Genomic DNA, 13892 nt, shown 5'->3' with positions numbered 1-13892 from the left:
CTATGAATATATATAAATTTTATATACCTATAATAATGAAAAATAGAAAAATAAAAAATTAGTAGGCTTCCAACACTCTCCATCAAAACTGCTGTGATATCAGGACAACTTCATTTACCACCCTCCCCATTACCTACTGCAAGCCTTCCACACTCTCCATCCACTTGATTCTTCACACTTCATACCTGAGAATCTAAGAAGTCTTCCTTGACCTCTGCCAAATTAAGTCTTCCTATTTTATGCTATCATAATACCACTTATTTTTTCCTCATGGCATCTATCATCACTGCAAATTTACTTTTATTTGTATCATCGGTATTACATTTATTATGATTAATTAGTGGTATCAATCAAGTCACTTAATAACAAATCAATTTAAGAAAAACTTAAAAACAAAAAAGAAATATTTATTAATTCATTTAAAATAGTAGTAATAAAAGCATGATGTGTTAACATACATAACATTTTTAGTTAAAAATAGCTACACTTTCAAAAACAAGAGAAAACAATTGTTTTACATTTATTTTACATTTTTACATATCTTTTTAATAGGCTTACTAGCTCACAGCTGGACTCTCACTTCCACCTCTGCATTTAGTCTGTCGCAATGTCGTTTTGGCAAAAGCATATGAAGTAAATCTGGCTTCATGCAAGTATATAGTTGGAAAAGGAAGGAGCATTTTAATAGCGTTTTTGGATAATTGTGGATGTTCTTCTTTGATATTTAACAAATGGCAGTTTCTTAAAGATTGGCTGCAATGTGAAATCCCATGGCAGTGAACTTTGTGTACTCTGTTACATTAAAATTTTTCTCACACTTTAACTGGATCTTTCACCCAAATGTGATTTTGTAACATCAGGCATTGGTCTTTTAGAAATTATTCGTTCACTGAGTTATGCAGATCTTCTGAATATTGACATACAATCCATTACACAATACTGAAAGATCACATTTGTTAATATCTCCACTGATATTTTCAGAAAAGTCATTGAGTCTCATGGTGACAGGTGCAAGTTTTCCAAAATTCTGATTTTCACTTGAAAGCTCAAATATTAACAACAAATGCTGTCAGTTGTTTTCCTTTGAAGTGGCAGTCTCACTTTGTTTTTGAAAAAACGTGTGCCAAATACCTAAATATGAATAACTATAGTTTGTCAGTAATTCTTTCCAGTAAGAAATGGTATTCATGAAAAAAGTTCAGTTCTGCCTTCAGTGGCACATTCCTTTCCTTGAGACAACAATTACACTTCTCTATGCATCAGAAGAGCTTTATGTGTATATTTCCCATTTCATCACACAGAATAGTAAAAGGATGTGAACTCCATGGTTGAGATTTAATTCACTGAACATTTTTTGCTGCTTCATCAAGGACATTCTAAAGTGAAACTGGCTTTTCCCCCCTCTGGAGTCCTTGCCAGTGAAGAATATGATGACTTGCTAGTGTAATGACTACTAATACAGTTTTGTGTTCCTGCTGTGATTCACGCCAAGACTCCAGCAATTTCTCCCATCACTTCCCATGTCTATTGACATTGGTACCATCAGTACCAATGTCAATAGACACAGTGAAAAAGACAAATAAGAACTTAGTATTTTTGACCTTGCAAATCCCCTGAAAAGATCTTGGGGACAACCTAGCATTTGGCCTACTTGGCTTTGTCAGCTGCTGATGTAAGCAGTTCCTGCAAAGAGTTTGGTTGTGACAGGCAGGAGACAGAATGGTGAGATCAGAATCAGGAGAGAGTTTTGGCCCCTGCCTGATGTGCCCCAGAGTCTGTAGGTGGGCAGAGCTTCCACACCAGGCTATTGGCTGCCTACTTAGGAGTGAGTTGCCTTCTCTGAAGTGACAGCCCCTGGAGAGAGAGTCAGGAGGGTCAGAATGTAGCTGTGGTTTCAAAAAGAACTGCCTGGGTTCAAGGTTCAAGTCCACTGAGTATAGTTTAATGAATGCCTAATCTATGGGTGAAACACTGTATTAGGAGCTGAGTGATGCAAAATCTCATTTGGGGGTAAGGGCTACATTAAGATTCCTTCATTCTGCAAACATTTGTTTAGTGCTTATTTTATGCTAAACACTGTCTCTTGACAGTGTTAGCATAAACACCACTCAATATTTGAAACAAAATTCAGCACAAAGCTGAATTTATTGCATGTTTACATGAGGAGGAGGTGTGGCTGGTCAGGCATAGTCTTCTCTAAGAAGAGCTGACTACGGATCTTTTTTGTTTTCTGGGAGGGTGTGTGGTTTACTGGGATTTGCAGGCTATTGGAGGTCGTGGTTATTTGGGTGAGATGGTGGCTGTTGGGCTGGTGTTTCAGAAATGAGCTGATTGGAGTGAGTGTCTTCCTGCCTGGCCGACTTTAACAAAACGTTCTCACAGGGTGAGTTGTTACTGATCGATTAAATAGGTTTAAACCGGCTTTGATGATTACTTTTTTCTTTTTCCCAACGATTACACTGCTTGCTAACCCGCTACCCAGTTCCAGGTTTTCCATAGCAACCCCTGTTTTCTTATGTCAGTTACACCTGCCCTTTTATGTCAATTCTGCTACACCTTAGGGATGGTAGAGTCATTAATTCTGATGGGGCTAAACAACCCTAGTGGAGAACTGAGTGGACACATAGGGCCACCTGGGCAGGGTACACTGAAATCGCATCAATTGCGTGTCAATAGCCATATTTGCTCTCTACAGCTGACCATGGTGCACTGTGGGAAGACGGCAATCTGATTAAAGAAAATCCTACTGAAGTGTGGGTGAATAATGGTTGCTCTTTGTCCTTGCATTTACATTTTATTTTATTTTTTTACATCTTCTACAATTTCTTTTCTCAGTATTTCATAGTTCTCCCTATATATGCCTCTCACCTCCTTTGTTAAATGTATTCCTAAATATTTAATTTTATTTTCTTTTTTTTTTGAAATTTTAATTTTTAAGATTTTTTTTTTTTTTTTTTTTTTTTTTTTGAGACAGAGTCTCACTTTGTTGCCTAGGCTAGAGTGAGTGCTGTGGCATCAGCCTAGCTCACAGCAACCTCAAACCCCTGGGCTCAGGCAATCCTTCTGCCTCAGCCTCCCAAGTGGCTGGGACTACAGGCATGCGCCACCATGCCTGGCTAATTTTTTCTATATATATTATTTGGCCAATTAATTTCTTTCTATTTTTAGTAGAGACGGGGTCTCGCTCTTGCTCAGGCTGGTTTCGAACTCCTGACCTCGAGCAATCCGCCCACCTCGGCCTCCCAGAGAGCTAGGATTACAGGCGTGAGCCACCGCGCCTGGCCTAAAATTTTTTTTATTTTAGCGTATTATGGGGGTACAAGTGTTAAGGTTACATATATTGCTCATGCCCCCCCCCCCGCCTCGAGTAAGAGCTTCAAGCGTGTCCATCCCCCAAACGTTGCACATCTTACTCATTGTGGTTGTATATACCCATCCCCTCCTCTCCCCTCCCACCCTCCCGACACCCTTGATGGCTACTTTTTACCATGGCTTGGTACAATCTGCCTTTTCCTAACAATGTGGGGATTTTTAAATTATTAGTTCCATACTAGGTCTGTCTAATAGAAATATAATAATAGCCACTGATGTAATTTTAAACTTTCTAGGAGCCACATTAAGAAAAGTAAAAAGAGGTGAAATTAATTTTAATAATATATTTGACTTAACCCAATATATCCAAAACATCACCATTTCAACATGTAATCAACATAAAAATTATAAATAAGATATTTTACATTCTTTTTGCCATACTAAGTCTTTTGAATCTGGTGTGTGTACACTCACAGCACATCTCAATTTGGACCAGCTGTGCTGGAAGTGTTTTAGTAGACTCGTGTGGCTAGTGGCCTCATTTAAGTGCTGTTTTCTGCAATCTACCTGGGAGGAGGCTGTGGGTGCCCTCCAGGTTCTCAGAGTCTCAAAGACCCAAAGTCCTATAAACACAAATGTAAGCACTTTTAATAGGGCCAGGACTGGGATGAGGCTAGCAAGGTGTGGGTACAAAATTTAAGGACGTGCTCACCCTTAGGGGTGACTGCATACCTGAGAGTGAAAACTTCCTTAACTCTTGCACCCTGGGCACCTCATTTGCTTCACCCCAATCCTGGCTCTGCCTGGCGGCCTTTTAAAATTGCAGATTCTAGGGCTCCATCCCAGATTTTACAATTCCTATGATCCTAGAAGGATCTAGAAATCTAGAGTTTCAGTAAGCTTCCCTAGGGATTCTAATGCAGGTGTTTAGGAAATTCCCATCACCCTTTGGGAAATTCTGCTTCTGCCAACAGCCTCAGATAAGAGTTCCTTTACAGTTAGTGAAATAGTTTCTTTCTGCTTGGTTTTGGGAGTAGATGTTGCTGAACTCATCAGTTCAGTATCTGAATTTTTAGGGGATGCAGTAGTTCCTCTTGTAGAGACCTCTTATAGAGTGTGTTGCTGGACTTTTGGCCTGACAGGAGCAGAGACTGAACAAACCAGAATGCCGATTTATTGCTACACAGACACGTTGACCATTTCATAAAAGGCATGTGGTCGTGATGGAAAATGGGGTTGTGGTGGGCAATGAAAGATGTGGAAGGAACTGAATAGTTTGAAATGGGAAAGCAGAAATGAAGCACTGAGCTCACTTTTGGCTTGGCTTCTTCACATGCTATAGCTTGTCCGACACAATCTAAGGCTCCTTCATGTCTTGCCACCTTTTCCCTATTCACTTACCTGATGTCAATGATGCTCAGGTACACAAAGGATGTTGTGTCAGATTACGGTGCACGCACACTGTGGGATTCATGTCACGATCATGTGCTTTGAGATGTGCTTATTAGGGAATGCGAAACAGCTACAGGTGGGGAGGATTTGCTTTTATGTATGCATGTGTGGGTCTCTGCTTCCAGATCTCCCCCCTGGTGTGCTTCCTGTTGTCTCCTGCAGCTTCCTTTATCACTGGACAGTTGGTGGATGTGGATGGGGGCCAGTCTCTCTACAGTCATTCATATGAGATACCAGGTGAGCAATGAAGGAAGGTCACTGGCTCTATGCTTTTTCATGTTCAGGTGTTCAAAATTTCTTAAGTAGTTTCTGTTACAGAACATCAAAATGTGCAAAATGCTTTTATATTCATGATATGATTTTTTAAAAGAAATGTTCCTAATCACAGAAAATATCTAAATATCTCTATTATAGAACTTAGCTTTGTATAGCTAAAAAGTTTTTATGCATGTATAGGTTGGTAGAATTTGAACCCTGGAAAATATTCTCAGTATGACTATATATGTATATAAGAAGGAGATAGAAACGAGGCAAGAGGCTGCTACATTTTTACGGTTTAATTCATTTTTATTCCTCTAAAAAGTGGCTTACATATCTGAGCAGAAGAATCAGACCTACTAGATGGGGAGGGGAGGCACGGTGCTATTTTGTACTCTCTTTGGGATATATATTGAAATAAACCACATGAAATTGTTGTATTTATCATTTTTATGTGCAAAAACCAGTAGTTTTCTAAGTTCCAACAGATACTGATATTACAGACAAATGTCAGTGTGTGAGTGCATGTGTATGTATCTCATGACTAGACCATAGAACTTTGAGGTTGGAAGGGTCCTAAAAAATCAGATAGTCCAATATCCTAATTTTATAAATGATAAAACAATCCACAGAAGTAAAAATGTATGTCCAAACTAAAAACTCTGTATCATTCTAAGAATGTGGAAAAAGTTATAAAATATAAATGTATTTGATCTTCTCTTGCTAAAGATAATTGATTAAGTGGCTACTAGCAAACTGACATAAGATTTATGCAACCCAGGTGTATTTGAATTTCTTATCAGGAACTGAGGTTCAACCTACAGGTTTAAGACCTTTTTTTGCATTAATAACTGATGGCTATATCTGAGAAGGGGGAAAACCTCCAGCTGTTTACTCTCTGCTCTCCCACCACAACCACCATCAGCACAGAAAACTTCTGTGACCAAATATGTGGGGATTCTTCCCCACACACTAAGCAAACAGCAGTTCTGCAGCAGATACCAGCTGGGTGTCTCCTAATTCATCTGTGACACTATCTATCAATACCTGGAGGTAGCATCAGGTCTCACAGGTGAGGGCTCTGTCTCACAAGAACTTACCCCCTCAGACACCCGTCACAAGTCTGGGCCTCTGGAACTTCTGACCCACCAACTTCAAGCTGGGGTTCCCACAACTCCCTGTTTGGGTTCCATTCATTGCCCAGAGCAGGTCACAGAACTCAGGGAGACACTTAGGTTTACCGGTTTATTATAAAGCATATACAAAGGATACAGATGAAGAGGTGCATGGAGCAAGGCATGTGAGAAGGGCACGGAGCTTCCATGCCCCCCCAGCTCAGCACCCTCCAGTAATCTCCGTGTGTTTAGCTATCTGGAAGCTCTTGGCACCCAGTCCTCTTGGATTTTTATGGAGGCGTCATTACATAGGCACAATTGATTAAATAAACCACTGGCCATTGTTAATCAACTTAACCTTCATCCCTTCTCCCCTTCCTGGAGGTAGGGGGGATGAAGTCCCAACCCTCTAATTGTACCTTGGTCTATCTGGTCACCGGCTACAGAGAGGCTGCCAGCCATCAGTCAATCATTAGCATACAAAAATACCTTACTTTGGAGAGTCTTAAGGGTTTTAGGAGTTGTATGCCACCAAACAGGGTCAAAGACCAAATATATATTTTATAATATCACAGTAGAACTTTAATTTTATTTATTCTCCCCCCCCCATCTATAGTTTTTTACTAATAACATCAATGTGGTGATTTGCATAAGATACTACAGTTTTAAGGATCTCAGTTGGAGAGATAGGAATGCCTACATGGCTATGGATTATGGTTTTCTGAAAGCATTCAAAGCAGGGGGTGGGAGGAGAGAACCTTTCCACTTCCCCTACTAGTAGAGTTGAATCAGTATTTGTTATGGTGGGTTGTATTGGGTTTTCTTTAGAAAGGGAAAGAAATTCCAAAGTCTGCTTCACCAGGCTTCCAGTGAAATGATTTTCTTTGTACTTCTAATGTTTTTTTTTTTATCAGTATAAAAATATATATTTTTTAACTTTTTGAGGAAAGCAACTACATCTATCTTTTAAGAATATGCCCCCCTCCCCAATAATAGGTGGGCATATTCAACCTTTCAACATGGTATTTTCTTTAAGATTACCAGGTCCAAAGCAAGAGTGCCTGGGATGGAAACCTGGCTCTACCCTTGTTAACTGTATGATCCTGGAAAGTTAAATTCTATAAACCCCCCTTTTCTATAATGTGGGGACACATAATAGTATTTATATCATAGAGCTGTTGGGAGGATTAAATTAGATAATGCACATTTAAAGCCCTGTGTCAAATAGGATGCTTGTAGTCCCAGCTGAAACTGGCCTCACCAATAAAGGAATGCACTGGCTCACATAATTGAAAAATAGGTTTTCTCTGTAGCTTAGTGATTTTCCCCTCTTGCCTCTGTTTTTGTTTCCACAATGTTGGCTTTATCTTAAGGCTGGCTCTTCTGGTTGCAGGATGGATGCTTGCTGTTCCTAAGGCCGCATCCTTCTTTGTTCCAGCTAGACAGAGGGAGAGAAAGAGATGAAGGACTTGTTCCAGAAATTCTAATGAAATTCTGAGATCCACTCTGTTTTAGACCAGGTTATGCAAATGTCCATCCTCAACTAATAACCACAGCCAGGAAACGTAGTGCACTGACCAACTTAACTCAGCTTGCATGCCCCAGCCCTGGGGCTAGGCTTCCCCAGAAACTTGGATTTTCAAATGGAAACAGAGGCTGTTGGAAGGAGGAGATGGGGGACCGAATGGTGAGGAGGCCACTTTCAGTGCCTGGTACAAAGTAAGCACTTTATTTTAAAATTATTGTTAAGGAGACACTATTGAATATCTATAGTATGCCAAGCACTGTACTTACAGTGTCATTTTTAACCCTTACAATTTTAAAAGGTAGATAGATGTTGTCAGATCCTTTAATAGAGGAGAAAACTGAGGCTCAGGAAAAGTAATGTCCCCAAATTCAAGGAAGCTAGTGAATGGCAGACCTGGGATTCAAATCCAGGTCTTCTGTCAAACAATTGTCCAAAGGATGTCTTTTTGGGGTGCTGAGAAAATGGGTGAACCAGGGACAATACAAGTGGGTTTGGTGGGAACTAAGAGGACAAAATGAGGGTAACAGATGTGCAAGTGACATAGGCTCTCCACTTACTTAACAGATCATGACAACTGGCCAGACGGCCCAGGAGACCTCACTGTTGTCAAAAGGATGAAGGAGTCTTTTAAGCTCAGAGCTAAGCTCTAAGCTGAGGAACCAGGAGGTGTTCTTTATCCCTGAGTGCCTTACGTCTTGAGAATGCACTTCTGTACTTTTTAAGAGCTTATAATTTGTATGGAAGAAAATTTTTGCTTTTTTAATGTTACAATGATATCTAGGCAAAAATTATTCCTGAAATAAATGGACTTTATGTCTCAACCAGTGTCTTTATAACCTACGATTTAAAAAAAATTATAAGTAACGGAAGTGAACATATTTAAATGATTTTACTTTTAATTTCTAAAAAAGGTATTTGAAAAATGAAATAATTTGAAATCAATAATAATTAAAGAGATCATGAGCTCCCAGAAGGTTTTATTATTTAATTGTAAAGGTAGAAAATAAATCTAAATTGTGGCATAATTGTGATTATTACAACTAGGATTATACAGTGATTTCCCTTTGGTGGAAAATAGTTTTGGATCAATAAAGCCTTATGGTAATTGTTGATGTGTAATTTGTTTTGTTCATGAAGTCAAATTTGTATAACCTCTCTTAAAGCAAAAAAAAAAAAAATAAAGCTATCTGTTGTGGGTTTTAAAATTTTTTTGCAGTGCTTGATTTGTGTCTTTATTTCCTATGCAAAAGTATTCCTTTTTCCTCCATGTATCTCCTTTTGTATGCAAAAACAATTAAAATTAAATTTTATGCAAATATATTGGGGTTCAGTATTCTGCCTTCATTTGATTCTGACAGTTAAACCCTTATTTATGAAATACCATTAACAAATTGCATGTGTTCATTCTTTGACTTGATCAATTGAGCGTCTTTTAAATGACTGAGAGAGAAGTAGCTATTTCCCCTTTCCTGATCGTGACACTCACGTAAAGTCTCCACAATGTTGACATCTGTATGTTTCTGATTTAGACATGGAGCCTGCCCTGCATAGCACTAAACTTAGCTACAACTCCATATTAGAAGTTCTTAAACTGTCACTGGGCAGTGATCATTATCTGTATTCTAGAATTGTAAGTCTAGGCTCTGAGACTTTTGTATACATCATAACAGTGTCTCGTCAATAATATTCTTGTGTTACTACACTTAGTAAATTTTGCTATCGAGTGACTATTCCTGAATAGGCTTAATCATTCACACAGCTCATTATTTTGAGATTCTACTATGTGCTCATCATTATGCTAGGAATCAGACATGCAATGGTGACAAAAAAAAAAAATACACATGGATCTTGCTCTCATTGATTTTAAAATCCAGAGTGAGAGAGCATGCACACGTGTGTGGGCCAACCATGAATCAAACCACACCCATAAATTTAAAATTCCCAAATGTGCTAAGTGCCACAAAGGATAAGGCCATGGTGCCAAAGGTGAATAATAGGAAGAAAAAGACATCTGGAGGAAAACAAAACGATTCTATAATTACTCGTGCTAAAAGAGTCTGTTGATAAAGATGACCCTTGTGGATGCTATCCCTCACCCACACAGTGATCTTTTGGTCCGTGGCTTGTGTCAGTTCGGGGCCTCTGAGAAGCAGATGCCAAGATGTCATAAGATGTGCACGAGACTCACTGGGGAATATGCCCGTGGAGGGGAAGGCAAGGAGCCTGGGATGGCACCAGTGGCCTTTGGACTGTGCTGCAAGGCCGACACCAGTAAAAGGGGGGAGGGAGGATTGGGCAAAAAGCTTCTCAGGCTTCGCAGGCCAGGGTTGCTGTCTGTGTGCGGTCACAGAGTGGCCCAAGGGAGTGCCCGGAGGTACTCAGCGGGTCACCTGGGTTCCACTTGTGTTCCTCCTTGTCCCACTATGTAAAAGTGGCCCTATCTCCTCCTGCTGGTGCCTCGACAAAGGGAGTCCAGAGTGTCCTGGCATCAGTCATAGTTTGTAGCTATGGGACTTTGCCGTGCCCCCTGGCAATAGTCGCCTGCCCTCCTTGGGACCAGATTTCCAGTGCTGCTGTTCCTTGGAATCCCACAGTGGATCACTGGGAGTGATGGAAAGTTGGGCTACTCCTGGTTTCACCCATTGGTTCCCAGACATGTTCCTAAACCTACTGGGGACATGCATCCTGAAAAATGGTGCTCCATCCTGGCCCCTCAGCTGTGCGTGTGGATGTGATACAAGCAGTGGTTCCACCCTCAGGGACCCGCCTCGCGTCTCCTTCACCGGGAAGTGGGTTACCTGGTTGGATGCCATGTCGCATGGGATTCCTGCCTATGGACCAGGCTTTCTATAAGCCCCCAGGCAGTGGAGGTGTCCGAGTCCCTGTGGGCAGAAAAGGCAAAATCTTACCTGAAATAGGTGTCTGTTGCTATGAAGAGTAACACAGATACCACACAACAATCCAAACAGGGAAAATTTCATATAAAGCATTATTACCTGTTACAGGGGATTGGAGTGATGAGGGTGAGGCTAGCAGGAAGTGAAGAGAACTTTAAAGAATGTGAGAATAGCAGGTGTTGGGAGCAGCCGGCACTTCTGAAGAGCCCAAGGAAGAGCTGTCCCCAGCGCCCCGGGGGCTGACACCCAGACCTAGTCAGGAAGCCATGGCTGTGGCTCACTGGATGGCAGAGAAGGCACTGTGGTGCTCTGTTGGTGGAACTTCCTAGAAACCTGCCCTCGAGGGTGCTGGGGAGAACTGCACAGGGAGACGGCTCACCAGAGACCCCTGCTGTGAAACTCCCTGAGGGAAGGGCCAGGCAGCTGGTTTGGGAGGGGCCAGCGCTGCACTGGCAGGAGGCAAAGACCTCCTCCTCCTGCGACATCTCTCCATCGCCCTCTACTGACCAAGCCTCAGTACCCACTGGCCCAGGGAAACCTAGCATTCTTGGGAGGCTGAGGCGGGCGGACTGCTCAAGGTCAGGAGTTCGAAACCAGCCTGAGCAAGAGCAAGACCCCATCTCTACTATAAATAGAAAGAAATTAATTGGTCAACTAATATATATAGGAAAAAATAGCCAAGCATGGTGGCACATGCCTGTAGTCCCAGCTACTCGGGAGGCTGAGGCAGTAGAATTGCTTGAGCCCAGGAGTTTGAGGTTGCTGTGAGCTAGGCTGATGCCATGGCACTCACTCTAGCCTGGGCAACAAAGCGAGACTCTGTCTCAAAAACAAAAACAAACAAACAAAAAAAACCTATAATACAGGAATACTCTGAGATCATATTCAAGAAAGGTTTGCTAGATCAAAAGCTGGTGTTTATTTGGCCCTTGTTTTTAGATAGCCCAGATCTCTAGGACATTTTGAATCTCATCTTGTGGACCATACTGATTTGTGTGGTAACCAAGGCCCTCTGTTGGTTAATGCCAGCTTGCAAGTGGCCGGGGCTGGGTCAGGTGAGAGGCACGCCTGCACTCTGCCTGGTGCGAGTTGGATTGTCAGGACCTGCCAAGTCCTGGTGCCGTTAGCATCCGCACTGCCTTCCTGATGGTCTCCTCACTCCTCTGGTCTAGGTAGGCCTGCCACCTGTCCCCATTGGTAGCCTCCAAACGTGCTTTCCTTGATGTTGTTAGTTCCCTAAAAGGAACTGACACTTCCTTCTTGAAACCCCCTTCTAGACTGAGGGCCACCCTTTGCTGAGGTTACTAACCTTTCTGCTTACTGCTTCCTTGCATCCTGTCTGTGCTTTTTTTTTGTCCTTTTCTATTTGTTCCTTCAGAGCTCTTGTTGGACTCTCTTTCCACGAGTTACAGACTTTAGAGTCCACTGGAGTCCAACTGCCTGGGTTCGAATCCCAGCTTCTATCACTTACTTGCTCTGTGAGGCCTTTGAGACAGCTAAGGAATTTGAATACAGAATTACTGGTTGTTTTGTTAGATGTGATAATGCCATGACATTTATTATTATTTTGATGTCCTTCCCCATCATAGAAGAAATGTTGATGTCTGGGATTTACTTTAAAATATTCCAGCTTAAAACAAATGGAGGAGGGGCTGGGGTAGGTGAAGGGAGATGTGCAGCTTGGTAGTGATTGTTTAAGCTGGTGATAGATAACGTGTTATATGGTTGATTCTACTGTTCTCTCTACCTTTGGGTAAGTTTAGAAATTCCTGTAACAAAAAGCGTAAAATGAAAATGGGCTCATTAATTACTTGGATAGGGATAACATAGGAAAGAGTTAGCTGGTATGTACATAGCTTTATATACATGTAATGGTTATTGGGGTGGAACAGGAGGGAGTTTGCATGAGCCTGTAGTGGTTTATGGGGATTCATGAGTGTGGTGGAGGGCCTAGAGGGCCAGATCCCAAATGGAATACGGATTTGGTGGTGCAGAACTATTGCCTCTTGACCTGGAGAGACTCCACGTGCCCCAGGCTGAATTAGTCAGCATTACCAGTAGGACAGCTGCGTAAACAGAGTCCAATTATTTGGCAGTGATGATGTACCTGAGTTCTTATGCTTTGACCAGGGAAGTTATATTCAGTTGGTAATTTGGAAAAAACTCAAACAAATCAGCAAATTAAAAACAATATTCTTTGTTTGAATATTTTGGCCCATTTGGCTTCTATTTTTCATTTGCTGAGACTGAGTCACAAGTTTAGTCAGAGTTTGTAGTTCTAAGTATGACTCAACAGAGTCAGCTTTTTCAAATGGGAATAATTATCATGGACTTAAATAGCAAAGATTTTAAAAAGAGTCCTTTCTGTAAGTGATTCAGAGTAGATGTAAGTCAGAATTTCTTACCCTGTAGTTTTAACCTTTTGGGTAGGGGATGTATATAGATATTAAACTGATAAGAAGAGATACTACACTTGATCTTAGCCAAAAGGCTGAGAAGCAATTAATTTTAACATTTTGGAATAAAAGCTGTATACCATGGGTTATTTTGTTGGATTTCTTTGGCTTCCTGCTCTCAGAGGAACTAAAAAGAGAGGAATAGCCTATTCCTGGTTTTACTGAAGCCCTTTAACAATCCTTGGTGGTTTTATAGTAAAAGCTGAAGAGAAGGGCAAAGATCTTACAACAGGTGTCTCTATGGCAGATGAAACTCCCTGGGAGACTTACCTGGCATCGAATTTGGGTTTGGGATTAATGGGATTGATTATGGAGGGCACGGAGGTTGGTATGGATATTAGAGGAATTGGGGAGAGTGGATATCTTTACCCAGTTTTTTCTAATTAGTTGTTACCGTTTTACTTGGAGGAATGAAACTCAAGACAGAGATTTCAGTGAGATACAGAGTAGACATTTTGATGAACAGGCAAAGTTAGTGTGTGTGTATGTGTGTGTGTGTGTGTGTGTGTGTGTGTGTGTGTGTGTGTGTGTGAGGGAGAGAGAGAGAAAGAGAGAATGGGCCTCATGGTGGGCTTGTGTGTTCAAATTGGAGAGCAGAAATAAATTGCCCACAAAGTCAAACTGCAGAATCAAAATATGATGGATAACAATAGCTTGCATTTATTAAGTGATTACTATATGCCAGACACTGCTAAGCACTTTGCATGTATTATCTCAGTTGAACCTTACAAAAACCTTGTGAGGTAGGTTCCAATATTACCAGCATTTTATAATTGAGGAAACTGGCACAAACAGGTCAGGTAACTTGTTCAAGATTGCAGATGGCAAAAGTGGATTGGAACTAAAGGAGTTTCTCTTCAGAGCCTGTGACCAC

General features: G+C 41.2%; 1 protein-coding gene and 1 pseudogene across 1 annotated transcript in view; one reads left to right on the top strand and one right to left on the bottom strand.

Moving 5' to 3' along the window:
• The window catches only part of PECR (peroxisomal trans-2-enoyl-CoA reductase), a 37242-nt gene extending 28368 nt beyond the window's left edge, over positions 1–8874 (top strand). Inside the window, exons 7-8 of the mRNA XM_012785172.2 lie at positions 4890–5001; positions 8230–8874. Of these exons, the coding sequence (XP_012640626.2) occupies positions 4890–5001; positions 8230–8315 (198 nt within the window). The 3' untranslated portion in view covers positions 8316–8874. The remainder of the gene's footprint in view (positions 1–4889; positions 5002–8229) is intronic.
• Positions 8875–12914: 4040 nt separating this feature from the next.
• On the bottom strand, positions 12915–13065 carry LOC142872777 (uncharacterized; annotated as a pseudogene).
• Between the last annotated feature and the right edge of the window lie 827 nt (positions 13066–13892).

This window comes from Microcebus murinus, chromosome 8 (assembly GCF_040939455.1).
Source record: "Microcebus murinus isolate Inina chromosome 8, M.murinus_Inina_mat1.0, whole genome shotgun sequence".
Taxonomy (NCBI): domain Eukaryota; kingdom Metazoa; phylum Chordata; class Mammalia; order Primates; family Cheirogaleidae; genus Microcebus; species Microcebus murinus.
The sequence above is the reverse complement of the archived record's forward strand: the minus strand, read 5'-3'. Positions and strand labels throughout refer to the sequence as shown.